Consider the following 16,911-nt stretch of genomic DNA (forward strand, 5'->3'; position numbering starts at 1 on the left):
GTCACGTCAATCTTGTCTGACTCTTTGTGACCCTATGAACCATAGCCTACGGGGATCCTTTGTCCATGGACTTCTCCAGGCAAGAATATTGGAGTGGGTTGCCATGCCCTCCTCCAGGGGATCATCCCAACCCAGGGATCAAAGCTGTGTCTCCTGCATTGGCAGGCATGTTCTTTACCACTAGTGCCACCTGGGAAGATCATACTGGCTTTCAGCAATTCATCGGCTAGTCAGCGTTCAGTGTAGCACAGAGAAAGGAGCTCTGAAGAGGTATACAGGGCAAGAGATGCCGCAGAGTCAGACACGACTGAGCGACTTTCACTTCACTTCACAGTTATGTAGTTAAATTTGTTTTGTTCCCTGTTAATCTGTTCTATGTCAATTTGATTGTTAGACAAGCCGACAAATTTAGAAGGGAAGAAAGAAAAAATTTTCTGCCCTTACAGCAAAAAAAAAAAAAAAGATTAGTTATTCCAAGTTTACTTTCCTTTAGGGGAAGCAGGTCTGTCAGGCAAGTGACCTAAGTAGTGCTGATCAGGCGGTTCCTGATTGACTGGTTTACAATTCCATTTCTGGGGGAGCCAAAATTAACTCAGTCTTGATTTGGTGGCATGAGGTTTAGTATAGGCAGCTCCATTTGGGGCTTGTTGCCTTGCCTTTAACAATGCAAAAATGCATTCTTCAGCCTCAATTTGTTACTGAGGGCCTACTCTCTGGTGAGCACTGGGGAATATTCAAATGAATACCCTGTAGTCTCCCTCTTCAAGCAACTCTCAGTTTAGTGGTTCCCTGATAGTTTTCCTTAGGCTCTCAGTTGCATGTGATAGAAGTGACTATTTTTTCCTCAGATCCTGTCTTGGCTTTGCATGCAAGGAAGTATTACAGTTTCTTCATAATTCTCTTGAGTTGTTGTCTTTGTTTTACCTCTAGGATTTCAACTTATTGGGGCATCATCTCACTGAGTTCTTACATAGGCTTTAGTGTGGCTACTTCTAAGTAGTGGTATACCATTAAAATTAGATTTTATTTAAACCTATAGTAATTCCAGTGTAATGAAGATTCATAGAAATAATGTAAATGCAGATGGGAAATGAGAAGAGAAGAAATGACATTTATTTTCCAAACAAAGGAGCTTTATGTTTGTAGCATGATTTCTTCCAATAGCTTTTTCTGGCCCTGGGCCACAGCAAACTTGACAACTCTGGAACCATGCTCTCTGCCTCACCTCCCACAAACAGGCCCTACCTCTTTTCATTCATCTGTGTTATCTTCAAGGTTTGAGCTTTCAGCATAATCTTTCTGCTTTTTCTTTTTCCCACTTGTCACTAGTTACAGGACTGCAAGCTGCTGAGGGTGTTTATAGAGTTAAATACTAGATCTGGCATTCTCTGTAAAATGCTAATGGTAAATTCTCTGTTAAATGCTTATAGTAAGCAGTGTTCTCTGCTCACTAAATGAGTTAGTGACACCCAAAATCCCACTGAGAAACACTCCTGCTAAAATTATATTAGAGGTCTATAAAGAGGTTCTTGTAATAGTGTACATGCATATGAAGATTTTTGATAAAAGTATTTCAAGAAATGTGATAGTGAAAAAAATACTAAAAAATATTATAAAGTATGTACATATATATTCTTTTAAATGTATAAAATAATATAAGTAGATATTTCCCATTTAAGATACTACAAGTTTATATAATCAAAGAGTCTGCAATTTTTGGATATACTCTGGAAAAATAGGTGATGGTTTATGTTATTCTAATATATTCAGGCATATGTGGTGATAGGCATTCAATTAACATAGGGTAACTAATGATCTATCTAATTAATATTTTATTGTGTTCAAACTTTTTGCATGTATTTTTCAGTTTTATAATATTATAACAACAATAAAATGGTCTTGACAATAGGGTCCAAGTCATATAACTCTCTATGTCCCATTAGCATGTAAATGTGTATGTGTATGGTTATAGACACTTAGTAAGTTATTTCTCATTATTAATTCCCTGAAGGAGACATTATATGCACATTTCATTGATAAGGGAAGTTTTAAAATTATATAAGTTTTAAATTTTAAAATTAAAATTCAGTACATGTATAAACTATATAACAATGAAATAATTTCATTAAAGTTCATATGCAAGTGATAGATGGATTGTGAGTATTCTATAATAATTTGTTTTTTTTTTTTTTTTTTAGTGCTCAAGGAGCTTGTATTTCTCATGTACTGCCAGAATTTCTGCTTGAACCGGAAGATTACAAGAAGTGGATTGAAATTAGAGTAAGAGAATTTAATTTCTGAGAAATTATTGAATTTAATGGATTTTGGCTTAGAATCCTTGATTTTTTTATTTATGAAATATCCTAAGGATTACGCCTCTCCAGACAGTATGTGTGTGTGTATAAACACACACATAGACATATATATATATCAGTTCAGTTCAGTCGCTCAGTCGTGTCCGACTCTTTGTGACCCCATGAATTGCAGCACGCCAGGCCTCCCTGTCCATCACCAACTCCCAGAGTTCACTCAGGGTCACGTCGATCGAGTCAGTGATGCCATCAAGCCATCTCATCCTCTGTCGTCCCCTTCTCCTGGCCCCAATCCCTCCCAGCATCAGAGTCTTTTCCAAAGAGTCAGCTCTTCACATGAGGTGGCCAAAGTACTGGAGTTTCAGCTTCAGCATCATTCCTTCCAAAGAACACCCAGGGCTGATCTTCAGAGTGGACTGGTTGGATCTCCTTGCAGTCCAAGGGACTCTCAAGAGTCTTCTCCAACACCACAGTTCAAAAGCGTCAATTCTTTAGTGCTCAGCCTTCTTCACAGTCCAACTCTCACATCCATACATGACCACAGGAAAAACCATAGCCTTGACTAGACGAACCTTTGTTGGCAAAGTAATGTCTCTGCTTTTGAATATGGTATCTAGGTTGGTCATAACTTTCCTTCCAAGGAGTGAGCGTCTTTTAATTTCATGGCTGCAATCACCATCTGCAGTGATTTTGGAGCCCCCAAAAATAAACTCTGACTCTGTTTCCACTGTCTCCCCATCTATTTCCCATGAAGTGATGGGACCGGATGCCATGATCTTCGTTTTTTGAATGTTGAGCTTTAAGCCAACTTTTTCACTCTCCTCTTTCACTTTCATCAAGAGGCTTTTGAGTTCCTCTTCACTTTCTGCCATAAGGGTGGTGTCATCTGCATATCTGAGGTTATTGATATTTCTCCCGGCAATCCTGATTCCAGCTTGTGCTTCTTCCAGCCCAGTGTTTCTCATGATGTACTGTGCATATAAGTTCAATAAGCAGGGTGACAATATACAGCCTTGATGTACTCCTTTTCCTATTTGGAACCAGTCTGTTGTTCCATGTCCAGTTCTAACTGTTGCTTCCTGACCTGCATACAGGTTTCTCAAGAGGCAGGTCAGGTGGTCTGGTATTCCCATCTCTTTCAGAATTTTCCACAGTTTATTTTGATCCACACAGTCAAAGGTGATCCACACAGTCAAAGGCTTTGGCATAGTCAATAAAGCAGAAATAGATGTTTTTCTGGAACTCTCTTGGTTTTTCCATGATCCAGTGGATGTTGGCAATTTGATCTCTGGTTCCTCTGCCTTTTCCAAAACCAGCTTGAACATCTGGAAGTTCACGGTTCACATATTGCTGAAGCCTGGCTTGGAGAATTTTGAGCATTACTTTACTAGCATGTGAGATGAGTACAACTGTGTGTTAGTTTGAGCATTCTTTGGCATTGCCTTTCTTTGGGATTGGAATGAAAACTGACCTTTTCCAGTCCTGTGGCCACTGCTGAGTTTTCCAAATGTGCTGGCATATTGAGTGCAGCACTTTCACAGCATCATCTTTCAGGATTTGAAATAGCTCAACTGGAATTCCATCACCTCCACTAGCTTTGTTCGTAGTGATGCTTTCTAAGGCCCACTTGACTTCACATTCCAGGATGTCTGGCTCTAGGTCAGTGATCACATCATCGTGATTATCTGTGTAGGGAAGATCTTTTTTGTACAGTTCTTCTGTGTATTCTTGCCATCTCTTCTTAATATCTTTTGCCTCTGTTAGGTCCCTTCCATTTCTGTCCTTTATCCAGCCCATCTTTGCATGAAATATTCCCTTGGTATCTCTAATTTTCTTGAAGAGATCTCTAGTCTTTCCTATTCTGTTGTTTTCCTCTATTTCTTTGCATTGATTGCTGAGGCAGGCTTTCTTATCTCTCCTTGCTATTCTTTGGAACTCTGCATTCAGATGCTTATGTCTTTCCTTTTCTCCTTTGCTTTTTGCTTCTCTTCTTTTCATAGCTATTTGTAAGGCCTCCCCAGACAGCCATTTTTTATTTGTCTAAAAATCTCTGTGGAGTTCCCATGCAAAATAGATTACATGGCTTTCTTAAATATACAGGTGATTGCTTCTTTTAAGGGACTTAGAAATGAAGAATGGTCTGTACTTATGTAAATTTTTTCTTAAAATACATGTTTAGAATATATAACTTTCAAAGAAAATATTGGTTTTTTTTCCAATTACCTGAAAATTGCCACTTCCCTTCTTAAGTTTTAGTGGAGAATAGGGAGAAATTAAGCAAGATAGTCATTTTTTTTTCATATTATGCAATTCATTTTATGGAGACCTATTGAGAAGAGTAATTGTCTTGAGAAGTCTGTAGGCTTTGAGGAAACTCTCTGTTAGTTGTAACACTGTTACTATAGTCACCACATTATGTTAGCACAAGATCCAGAGGCCTGTTCTTCAGCACTCTGCTGAGTTCCAGTGGCTTCATCCTAAGGGTATGGCTCTTTGGGGGGTTCAGAATTCAGAATAATTTTGCATCTATATGGCATCACCGACTTGATGGACATGAGTTTGAGCAAGCTTCAGGAGTTGGTGATGGACAGGGAAGCCTGGCATGCTGCAGTCCATGGGATTGCAAACAATCAGACAATATTGAGTGACTGGATTCACTGAACTGCCACTGTTGCCACAGAGTGACCTATCAGGTACAATAAATGAGTAACTCTATGACCTCAAATAGAGGCTGTGAGTTCCAGAAAGCTGTCTATGTTGATAGTTTCTGTTACTGGCACATGGAGAGTTGGAAATCTGGATGAATGGGTATAAAGGACATGTAAATGTTTTATAAAAAGAAAAATATATATATATATGCTAAGTAATTAAAACTTTGGATTTACATTTCCCTTGCATTGTAATTAATATTTTAATATATTATTTCTTATAGTCTTCCACTACTATCTCAGCCAAGTTTTCCCACATACCTAAGGGAAAGAATTCTGTTGTTATAGATATGACAGATTTTGAAGTCTGGAGTAAACGATCATGGACTGATGTATTCCTTCAGATATACAAGGTAACTGTTTTGGGATTTTTTTGGTTGATTTATAGGAATAGTGTGTTAGTTAAGGTACAGGTAATCCTGCTGTAAAAATCACAGTGGCCCAAATAAGATAGAATAATTATTTTTCTTTCTCATGAAATTGTGGAGAAGTGGTTTAGAAATAGTAGATGACTCTTCCATCCTCAGTACTGGACTTTTATTTCTGGATCCATTTCTCAGAACAGGGAAGAGCAGATAAAAGAGTAGAAGACAAGTAAATACCTTTTAAGGATATCATCTGCAAAGGGCATCATTTCCATTTCATGTTCCACTGGGCAAAATTTGGTCATATTGCTGCACCTAACTTCAAGGGTGCAGTTGGTCACAGTCCAACTTTCACATCCATACATGACCAGTAATCCCCAGTTTAGAAACAAGGAAAGGTTAACATGCATACATACTTTCTTCCAAGATTATCTGATGTAGTTTTCTGCTGTCTTCCTTATTGTTCTCTACTGGGGAGCAATAGCCCAGGCCCAAGAGCCCAGGCCCCTCTTGTTGCCCTCTGGCACTCTGAACTCCTCCACGGCAGCCAGCCCCCTAGGCCTACCCTCTACAGAGTTCGTTGTGCTCTTTGATTCCCAGTTATTCCCCCATCTCTACCTTTTCTTCCCCCAGCAACCTGCCCTGTCTATCTTGCTGGATGTCAAGAGGAGAAATCCTGTATTTTTTTTTTAGTAATTCCCACAAGAATGATGGGGGTATTAGTGACTCTCACCCAAAGATAGATTTGGAGGGGGAAAAAAAAAAAGCTATCTTCTTTACTTTCTTAACTCCACGCTGTATCATATATAATTTTGTCTACTGATAAAAAGGAGCAAGTCCAAAACAGAAAAGCTGCATATAGTTTATGGACAAACTAGTCCTACTCTTGGTTGTAGGCTTCTTTCACTCACCCATTCATTTATTCACTCCCGCATGCATTCATGTATATGTCTAGTTCATTTAACCCATCTTCCCCAACTAAAAGTCTATGAATTTAGATACCACATATCACTTGTGAACTCAAAACTTAATAGTGTGCCTGCTACATAGTAGAGGCTCAGCAAATATTTGTTGAATGAATTTATTCAACAGCTATTATGATCCAGGTACTATACTAGACCCTGGGGGTATAAAAGTAAACTTGATATAGCCTGTCTTTTCAAGGATTTTGTGTCCTGGAGTGTGTGAGCAATTAAATAAATACAATTACAAGAAACTATGACAAATGTTATGACAAGGTAAACCCAAAGAACTAAGGATGAGTACACATAAAAAGGAACCTAACTTGCCTGTGCCTTGGAGAAGGTTTCTAGGAAAAAGATGAATTTAAACTGAGCCCTGAACAATGAGGAGGATTTGGCAGGCAAGGTGAGGCATAGGTTAGAGAGAAAGATTATACAATTTGTGTGACAGAGGTAATAGATGAGTTTTATTGGAGGATGGGGCAATAACATTTTTCAAGTTAACGGAAATTCAAAGTGGAAATGCCTGGGGTTTGATAGAGCATTGTATATTCTGAGGAATAAACACAGTATGGCTGGGACTAAGAGGAGTAGACTATGAGCACGGTCAGAAAATAGATCGTGGTTGACTTCATAAGTCAAACTAAGGCATCTGAACTTCATGGATTTTAGCACAAGGTCAGTACAGAAATCTTGAAGGATTTTAAACACTAGATTGATATAATCAGTTTTGCATTCTATAGAAATCACTCTGGTACACTATGGAAACTGGGAATTTTTTTTTTAATTATTGAAGTACAGTTGATTGACAATGTTGTGTTAGTTTCAGGTGTACAGCAAAGTGAGATCTATATATATATACACACACATATATACACACACACAGACATACATACATACACACACACATACATGCATACATACACACACACACACATATAATTTCTTTTTCAGATTCTTTTCCCTTATAGGTTAGTATAAAATATTGAATATAGTTTCCTGTGCTATACGGTAGGTCCTTGTTGGTTATCTACCTTATGTATAGTTGTGTGTATATGTTAATTCTATCCTAATTTATCCTTCCCCTCCCTCCCCTTTCCCCCTTGGTAACCATAAGCGTGTTTTCTATGTCTGTGGCTCTATTTCTGTTCTGAATATGTTTATTTATATTATTTGTTTCTTAGATTCCACATACAAACAATATTATCTAATATTCATCTTTCTCTGCCTGACTTCATTTAGCATTATACTCTCTAGGTCCATCCATGTTGCTGCAAATAGCATTATTTTGTTCTTTTTCATGGCTGAGTAATATTCCACTGTGTTCCATATAATATTCCATGTCTTCTTTATCTATTCATCTGTTGATGGACATATATGTTTCCATGTTTTGACTATTGTGACTAGTGATGGTACTGAGAATACTGGTGGTAGTAGGAAAGATGAGAAAAGAGCAGCTTTCATAAATATCAGGCATAGAAATCAGGAATTGGTGAATGACAATAACTTATGGAAGTGAAGGAGACAGAGGAGTCAAAGACCACAGTGAGCTTCTGGCTTGGGTGACTGAGTGGAATTTGTTCCCAGTCACTGAAAGACAAGACAAGGGATGTTAACAGGATTTTGTTCAGGGCAGACAGAGGGACAAGCAAGAGAGCATGATAAATTAATTTTGGTCCTGCTGTATCATGGTGCTATGTATAATTACCAGATGGGTTGATCCTTTTGTCTGGAAACTGATCTGAATGGCAGCATGTAGTTGAGATTCTTCACTGATTCAGTGATAGACTCATAGGCATGGATGATTGCCCTGTAGATCATCTGCAGAGCAGTGTTTCTCCATAGATTGTGTCTGAAGCATGTAGCTCTCAGCACTCTATTAAATCAGTAGTGGATTGACAGTTTCACTTTAAAAAAAGCAAGCAGTGTTGTTGAGATGTTTCACAAGTTAGAAATAGAAGACTGTGGTTTTCACACAAATCCCTTTAGTTTTTAATTGTCTCTTTCCTATAGGTCATACGTGCACTTCAAGAATGCCTTTGTCATTTCTTCTTTGCTAATAGTTTAGATAACAGGATATAGCTTGTCTTAACCAATTTGATTTTATGTCATTTGGTTATTTTTGCTTGTTAAATTTGCATGTTTAGTTGTTGCTATTTCCTTGCATTATATTCCCAATTCACAAAAATGTGTTGATAGCTAAAAAATGGGTCACTGAAGCATACGAGAGGTGAAAACAATAAGAGAAACACTTAAACTCAGAATGCTCTTCTAAATATAAACCTATATTACACTAAGAGGGCTTTTATGTACTATAAAGGATGAATCTGTATGTGCTATAAGAATTGAATGTCATATTTCTACAAAAGAAACTGGAAAATAAAAAGGTGATCAGATGAATAACTGAATAATAAGTTTAATTATACTGTTTATTCAGGAGAAGGCAATGGCACCCCACTCCAGTACTCTTGCCTGGAAAATCCCATGGATGGAGGAGCCTGGTAGGCTGCAGTCCATGGGGCCGCTAAGAGTCGGACACGACTGAGCGACTTTACTTTCACTTTCATGCACTGGAGAAGGAAATGGCAACCCACTCCAGTGTTCTTGCCTGGAGAATCCCAGGGATGGGGGAGCCTGGTGGGCTGCAGTCTATGGGGTTGCACAGAGTCGGACACGACTGAGGTGACTTAGCATAGCATAGCATACTGTTTATTCATTTGTTCCCAGTGTATTATCTGTCAGAAAGGTTTTTTTTTTTTTTTTAATAGTACACAGTTATGTCAAATATATTGATATTTTTAAACTAAGAGCAATGATTTTTCTGGTTAATTAAACACATTTTCCCCAAACCAGTTTAAAATCTCCCTATAATAAAATAGGAATATTTGTTAGTAAAGGAGGCAAGATACCAATTATACCGAAACATTATTCAGAATTATATACCTCTGTAGAAAACAAACAAAAATGGTACAAGGGATCATATTGCTGAAGAGTATTTTAAATGAGCTTCAATAAAATATTACTGGCATGAAAGCAAAATTGGTGAAATTCTTTTATTAAATAGATTTGCAGGAGTGGTCCATAATGTCACTGGAATGCAATGTGGAAACACAATTATTCTCACATGCGGTAACAGATATTGCAGTTTATTTGGATATAGCCATGTATAGGGAATATATGAATAACTCTCCACATCTGTAATAAGTATATAGTCACCCCTGGATATTGAAGGGTGATTGATTTTAGGATCCCCCACAAAACAAAATGTGAGCATGCTCAAGTCTTTTTTATACAGTGGCATAGTATTTGCATAAAACCCAGGCACATTCTCCTATATACTTCAAATCTCCCATATACTTAAAATTATTTCTAGATTACTTATCATACTTAATGCAATATAAATGCTCTGTAAATTGTTGTGAATACAGTTTAAATGTTATATAAATAGTTGTCAGCATGGGACAAATTGAATTTTTTGCTTTTTGTATTAATAATTTTGAATATTTTCTATCTGTGGTTGGTTGAATTTAAGGATGTGGAACTCACAATGGGGAACCAGTGGATATGGAGGGTCGACTGTATGTGCAAGAAGTATATGATGACATTTTCTTCTCTTTGCCAGAGAAAGTCCATGCTTTATGTAGAGTGATCCTTTGTTATTTAAAGATTAATTTGTAAGATTCCTCGAGAATGAGTCATTGGTCACAAGAAGAAAAAGTGTTGCAAATGAACTCTTATTCATAGGGAAATGTGGGATTAAAAATATGCCTCTGTCATGAATACAGTGTAAAAGGAAATAGAAAAAAAGTTATGAACACTGTCAAAATAGCACTACTGAATTAAATATTTTTATTGTGACCTCTGTGAATTCAACAGCCTTCTTTCCAATGTTGAGATGTACTAGTTTTGCAGGGAAGGTCACTCTCATGCATTATTCCAATAAGAGTGAGATTAAAAATAATATTTTCATAGCACTGATGTTTTTCTGTATATCCATTTCCATTTTAAACGACTGGCTCAAATGACACATCAAGTTATGCGTTCCATGTCCTGGATATGCTGTACATATATCTATAGGATTTGAGATGGTTTTTAATGTGGTACAAATTACTAGGCATTAAGAGTTTGTTTCCAAGGATTTATTTATGTATCTCCTAATCTGACTGTTAATTCCTGTCGCTTAATATCCTTTGTAATAAACTAGTTCTGAGTTCTTTGAGCTGTAATCACAAATTAATTGAACCCAAAGAAGGGGTTGTTGGAACCTCCAGCAGATAGCTCATTAGTCAGAAGCACAGGTGACCTGGGCTTGTGATGGACATCTGAAATGGAGGACAGTCTTATGAGACAGCTCTCTTAACCTGTGGGCTCTGATGTACCCTTTGCATAGATGGTGTCAGACTTGAGTTGAACTGTAGGACATCTAGTTGATGGCAGAGAATTGCTTGGTGGTGTCTGTTTACTCTCTGCTTGGTAGTATTTACTCTCTAAATACTAATTTTTATTTTGCCATTCCAGTAGTAAAAATTATCTCTCTCTCTTTTATCCAAATTTCAGGTTCTGGTACTATCCCGAATTGTACCATATAGCATCAATAATCTGCCCCCTGTATATATGCAAAATTCACCAAAAGTCAATGCTTATTTTGCATCCAGCAACATATATTCTGATCCTGAAAGGATTCTGCTTAGCTGGATGAACACAAATTATGAGAATGCCCGACATGTTATTTGGAAAAACTGTCAAAAAGGTGAGTTTTTTTTTTTTTGCTTTAATGATCACAGATTGTAGTCTGAGAATATGGAAGGAGCCATAGAACTGAACACAGAATCCATGGATTCTAGGCCCGAGTGCAGCATGTATTCTGTTCTACAAGTAGGATGTCCTATAACATTTTCAAGACCGGTTTCCTTACATGTGTCAGGGAGGGGAAAGTTCCTCTCTACTTGTCTTGAATTCCTGTGGCTGGACTAATAATAAAATTAACACAAGACAGATTTAACAGGAGAATAACAAAATTTAATCATGTGCGAAGGTCTCATAGAAATGGGACTTAAAAAGTGGTCAAAGCACAAACCTTTTATACTTTTTAGACAAAGAAGCAATAAATTTGTGAGGAATTTACAGGACAAAGAAACTTAGGCTTTGGGTCCTTAATTAGTGAGGAATCTGAACACAGTGTGGGTAGAGGCAGGGAGAGCATCTTACACATGAAGGATTTACCTTCTGCTTGCAGGGAGACAAGCGGTGGGGGGATCAAAGTGTCCCTCTTTCATTGGCTGTTTCTTAAGTAATTTGAATTCAGAATAATCAGTATGCTCGAGGCACATTTTGGAACAGCCTGCCCTGGGGCCCAACACATTTAAAATGGAAATAATAAAAGATGCATCTTTAATTTATTTTGAAGAATAAATGATAAAAATTATGTAGAAATGCTCTAGAAATGAAAGATTGCCTTAATAACGCTGATGATATTTTCAACTCTATAAAGTATTAAATTTAGTTGACACTACTGAAACTTTGTACGTTATTAGTTGAGATCAAGTGAAACTTGACTAGACAGTGTCTTACATCTATTTCATTGTGATGGTCATGTTGGAAATCACTAAGTATGAATTTTGAGGAGGTAGGTCATATTACGGAGAGGGCAATGGCACCCCACTCCAGTACTCTTGCCTGGAAAATCCCATGGACGGAGGAGCCTGGTAGGCTGCAGTCCATGGGGTCACGAAGAGTCAGACACGACTGAGCGACTTCACTTTCACTTTTCACTTTCATGCATTGGAAAAGGAAGTGGCAACCCACTCCAGTGTTCTTGCCTGGAGAGTCCCAGGGACAGGGTAGCCTGGTGGGCTGACGTCTATGGGGTCACACAGAGTTGGACACGACTGAAGTGACTTAGCATAGCATAGCATAGGTCATATTAGGTCCATATACCAAGACCAAGGCAAGTACGTGATCATAGATAGACCTATTTCAGTGTTCAGGTGGACACTCCCTGGTTCTACTCTTGAGTAATAAGACTTTATACATTTCTACCCTGAGAGCCTTACATTCTTTGAAATATTTCCAATTGGCTAGTATAGCTGTGCATTCTTTTCTTCATCATAAGCATTGCTTGTCTTGAGAAAACAACATGTGCACTTTGGTTGTTTCTTTGACTTTCATTCAGCTCCCTTCTTCCAAGTACATACAAACCATTCATATTCAGAATGGGTTTTGTTTTATGTTTTTATACAGAATCCTCAGAGTTTAATCTAAACTTTAGCTAGAAAAGATTAAAAATGTGATTTAAAATGAGACTTTGAATTACAGTTGCTCTGAACTTAAAGGCATTACTTTGTAAACATAATGACGTCAAGATAGAAAAAGATATATTGATACATTAGTATTAGAGAACAGTAAACATTAATATTTTATTACCTTCCAATTGACATGCTGATAATATCAAGCAATTTCCCTTGAAACTGCAATTTAATAAGATTCACATCTTATAAACATGTATTTGACCTGTTCAAAAATGTAAAAAAAAACAAGGTGTAAATAGTTTGAATACTGAGGAGTAACACTTTAACCATAGTGTTATAAAATATGTACATGTATTAGAAATGAATATGTTCTTTTGTTATAAAATTATTATGGTTCTATTTTTACCAACAGAATGGTATACACAAGTTGTTTTCAGGGAGTTTGCTGCATTTTTTAGAATAAAGCATTATGGGCACTGGCCTAGTTTCTGCTTTTTAAAACACTGAGTCTCATCCCTTTGCAAAGCCCTTGTACTTCCTGTTCCCTCTGCTTGGAGCTTTATTTTCTTGCATATCTTCACGATTCCTTTGCCCACTTCACTCAAGATCCTGCTCAAATATCATATTATCTGAGAAGCTTTCCCAGTACCCTCTCTAAATTAGTACTTCCTTCAGTCCTTCTCTTTCTTGCTTCATTCTTCTCAATGGTGTTGATCCCCAGTAATATTTATACCCTGCCTCCTCCTGGTGAATGTTAGCCTCTTAACAGAAACAGCCTCTTCTGTTTTGTTGTTCACTGCTGCTTTCTCCGAAAATTGCATGGAAAACAAAAGATATCAAATACTGCTTGAGAAATTAAATAAATGAATGAAAGAATGAGAGCATAAAGGGACACACTCAGGTTTTATATATTTCTCTATCCTATTCCAGACAACTGAGTATATATTAAGCTACTAGTGTGTACCTTCTAGAACCAATGTGGAGATCAGATTGAATGGTTGAGTTAGAAGGGAACACTTTCTGTGTTAATTGTGTGAAGTGAAGAAGTGAAGTCGCTCAGTCATGTCCGATTCTTTGTGACCCTGTAAACCGTAGCCTACTAGGCTCCTCCATCCACGGGATTTTCGAGGCAAGAAGGCTGGAGTGGGTTGCCATCTGAGTACAGCTTGGCCTGGTTAATAACTGTGGAGGTCCATGAGAAGGAGCTCTGTGAAGGACTCCACTTAGGTTAATTTGGACTGAGAAAAGAGTCATACTCGGTATCCCAGATTTAAAATTTTCAACATTGATGCTCCACTCATCCCCACTCCATTGATAAATTCTGACCATGGTTGCAACTTGGTGCAGTGGTATTGTGGAGGGTAGATGGATAAGGCTGCACCTCACACCTTATGATTAAGAAACTCTGAGGGTGGGGCCTAGCAATCTGTATTTTAAAAAACCTGCCGTGTGATTCTGATGCACTCTAAGGGATGAAGCAGTTAGGCCATAGTAACACAACAAGCAATCGGTGCTTTTAAATTGTTCATAGAACGGTATTTATTTACCAATTATATTTGAAAAATAAATCCCTTCTATAAACAAAAATTCCTTGGAAGTAAATAATGACTCATTGGAAAAGACCCTGATGCTGGGAAAGATTGAAGGCAGGAGGGGAAGGGGACTACAGAGGATGAGATGATTGGATGGCATCACCAACGTGCTGGATATGAGTTTGAGAAGGCTCCAGGAGTTGGTGATGGACAGGGAAGCCTGGCGTGCTGCAGTCTGTGGGGTCGAAGAGTCGGACATGACTGAGCGACTGAAATGAACTGAAATAATGACTGAAAGAAAAAAAAGTGAAAGTGTCTCAGTCATGTCCATCTCTGACTCTTTGTGACCCTGTGGCCTGTAGCTTGCAGGGATCCTCTGTCCATGGAATTCTCCAGGCAAGAATACTAGAGTGGGTTGCCATTCCCTTCTCCAGGGAATCTTTCCAACCCAGGGAACAAATCCAGGTCTCCTGCATTATAGGTAGATTCTTTACTTTCTGAGTCACCACGGAGGCCCCAAAATAATGACTGAAAACTTCCCCATATTAATGTCAGACATCACACCACAGATCCGGGAAGCTCAGGGTAAATGTCCCAAAACATTTATACCTAGGCATATTATATTCAAATTGTAGAAAAATTAAAGAAAACATCTTGAAAAAAAGCCAAAGGAAAAACACCTAACCTGTAGACAGACAAAGATAAGAATTATATCCAGCTTCTCAGAAATCATGCATTCAGGAAGAATGTGGAGTGAAATATTTAAACTGAAAAGGAGAAACCTTGCAGAGAATAGATAGTGGGCCTTGCTTACACACTTTTTGGGTAAACTGATCAGTTGGCAGCTTGTAGAGTCAAACTTAAGGACAGTGTGTCCTTGGTCAACCTGATGAGACAACAAATAAAGAGTATTTTAGTTGATTATGGATTTCTCAGAAACTCTTGAGAGTTTAGCATTGGAACTGACATGACAGGTTGTATGCTTATTAGATATCTGCTGTGGTCTTTCTTTCAGTATCTTCACCTCAGGACAGGTCTGCTACATTTCTGTCATTAGTATTAAAAAAAAAAAAAAATCAGTTTATTTAAACAAAACAAAAACCAGCCATTTATTTTACTTCCGTATCCCTCTCTTGTAATCATGTCTGTTTTCTGTGTCCATGAGTTTGTTTTTTGTTATCGTTTTTGTTGTTTTAGATTCTACATATAAGGGAGATCATATGGTATTTGTCTTACTCTGTCTGACTTATTTAATTTATCATAATATCCTCAAGGCCCATCTGTGTTGTGACAAATGGAAAGCTTTCTTTTTTTTTAATGGCTGAATAACATTCCATTTTATGTGTATGTGTGTGTGTGTGTATGCCACAATTTCTTTATTCATTTATCCATTAATGGACATCTAGGTTTTTCCATGTTTTAGATATGATACATAATGCTGCAGTGAACAGCAGAGTGCATATATCTTTTCAAAGGAGTATTTTCATTTTTTTAAGATAAATACCCAGAAGAGAACTTGCTGGACTGTATGATGGTTCTATTTTTAGCTTTTTTGAGGACCCTGTATATTGTTTTACATAGTGGTTGTGTCAGTGTACATTCCTACTAACAGTGCACCATGATTCCCTTTTCTCTACATCCTCACCAACACTTATTATTTCCTGTCTTTTTGATAGTAGCCCTTCTAACAGGTGTGAGGCCATATCTCATTGTAATTTTGATTTGCATTTCACTGATGGTTAGTGATGTTGCCAGGACTGGGTGTTCTCATGATGGTTTTACTACTTTGTTTTTCTACTTTGAAGGATAAAAAATAGTTTCATCTTGTCATTTGCTTGTTAGCCAGTTGGATTTCCTCTTCTGTGATATACTTATTCATGTACTTTGCCCATTTTTCTATTATTTTGTTTGAATTTTTCTTATCAACTTGTAGCATTCTTTATAACGAAGACTAAACTACAAATATATTTTGTGTATATATACATATATATATACATCCCACAGTATTATTTGCTTTATCACTATTCACAGAAAATTCTGCCTTACAAAATGTTTATATTACTATACATTCATGACTAATGGGTGACCTCTCCCTTTCTTTAGAAATTCTCCTGAAATTCAAAGTTACTGACATGTTTTCTTGTATTTGTTTTTTTTAATTTTGTTCTTAGGTCTTATAAGCAATTTGAAATTTTTATAAATAATAGCTAAGAATCTAGTTTTGCTTCTCTGGATTGAGAATGAGATAGTCTAGCATATCTGTTCTGGAGAAGGCAATGGCACCCCACTCCAGTACTCTTGCCTGGAAAATCCCATGGACGGAGGAGCCTGGTGGGCTGCCGTCTGTGGGGTCGCACAGAGTCGGACATGACTGAACGACTTCACTTTCACTTTCACTTTAGTGATGTTGAGCACATGTACCTGTTGGTCATCTGTATGCCTTCTTTGGAAAAATATCTATTTAGGTCTTCTGCCCATTTTTCAATGGAATTGTTTGTTTGTTTGTTTGTTTGCCAAAGATTTGTATGGATTTTTTTTAATATATATATTTTTGATATAAGCCCCTTATCAGATATATGATTTGCAATTATTTTCTCCCATCCAGTAGGTCTCCCATTCAGTCTTTTCATTTTGTTGATGATTTCCTTTGCTGCACTCTCTCATTAGAATTTCTTTGCTATGATGGAATGGAGAGGGATAAGACGAATAGGGAATCTTCCTCTTGCTACAGGAAGGCATGTTGGAGAGTAGTGAGTAGTAAAGTTGGAATCAGATGACCTAGAA

General features: G+C 37.4%; 1 protein-coding gene across 2 annotated transcripts in view; it reads left to right on the forward strand.

Annotated features, from left to right (window-relative positions):
- Positions 1 to 16,911, forward strand: part of CFAP47 (cilia and flagella associated protein 47) — a 504,014-nt gene that overhangs the window by 190,886 nt on the left and 296,217 nt on the right. For both annotated transcript variants that reach the window (XM_027534335.1, XM_027534336.1), the window contains exons 31-33: positions 2,199 to 2,280; positions 5,245 to 5,373; positions 10,905 to 11,097. In XM_027534335.1, the coding sequence (XP_027390136.1) occupies positions 2,199 to 2,280; positions 5,245 to 5,373; positions 10,905 to 11,097 (404 nt within the window). The remainder of the gene's footprint in view (positions 1 to 2,198; positions 2,281 to 5,244; positions 5,374 to 10,904; positions 11,098 to 16,911) is intronic.

Source organism: Bos indicus x Bos taurus, chromosome X (assembly GCF_003369695.1).
Source record: "Bos indicus x Bos taurus breed Angus x Brahman F1 hybrid chromosome X, Bos_hybrid_MaternalHap_v2.0, whole genome shotgun sequence".
In the NCBI taxonomy this organism is placed as follows: Eukaryota; Metazoa; Chordata; class Mammalia; order Artiodactyla; family Bovidae; genus Bos; species Bos indicus x Bos taurus.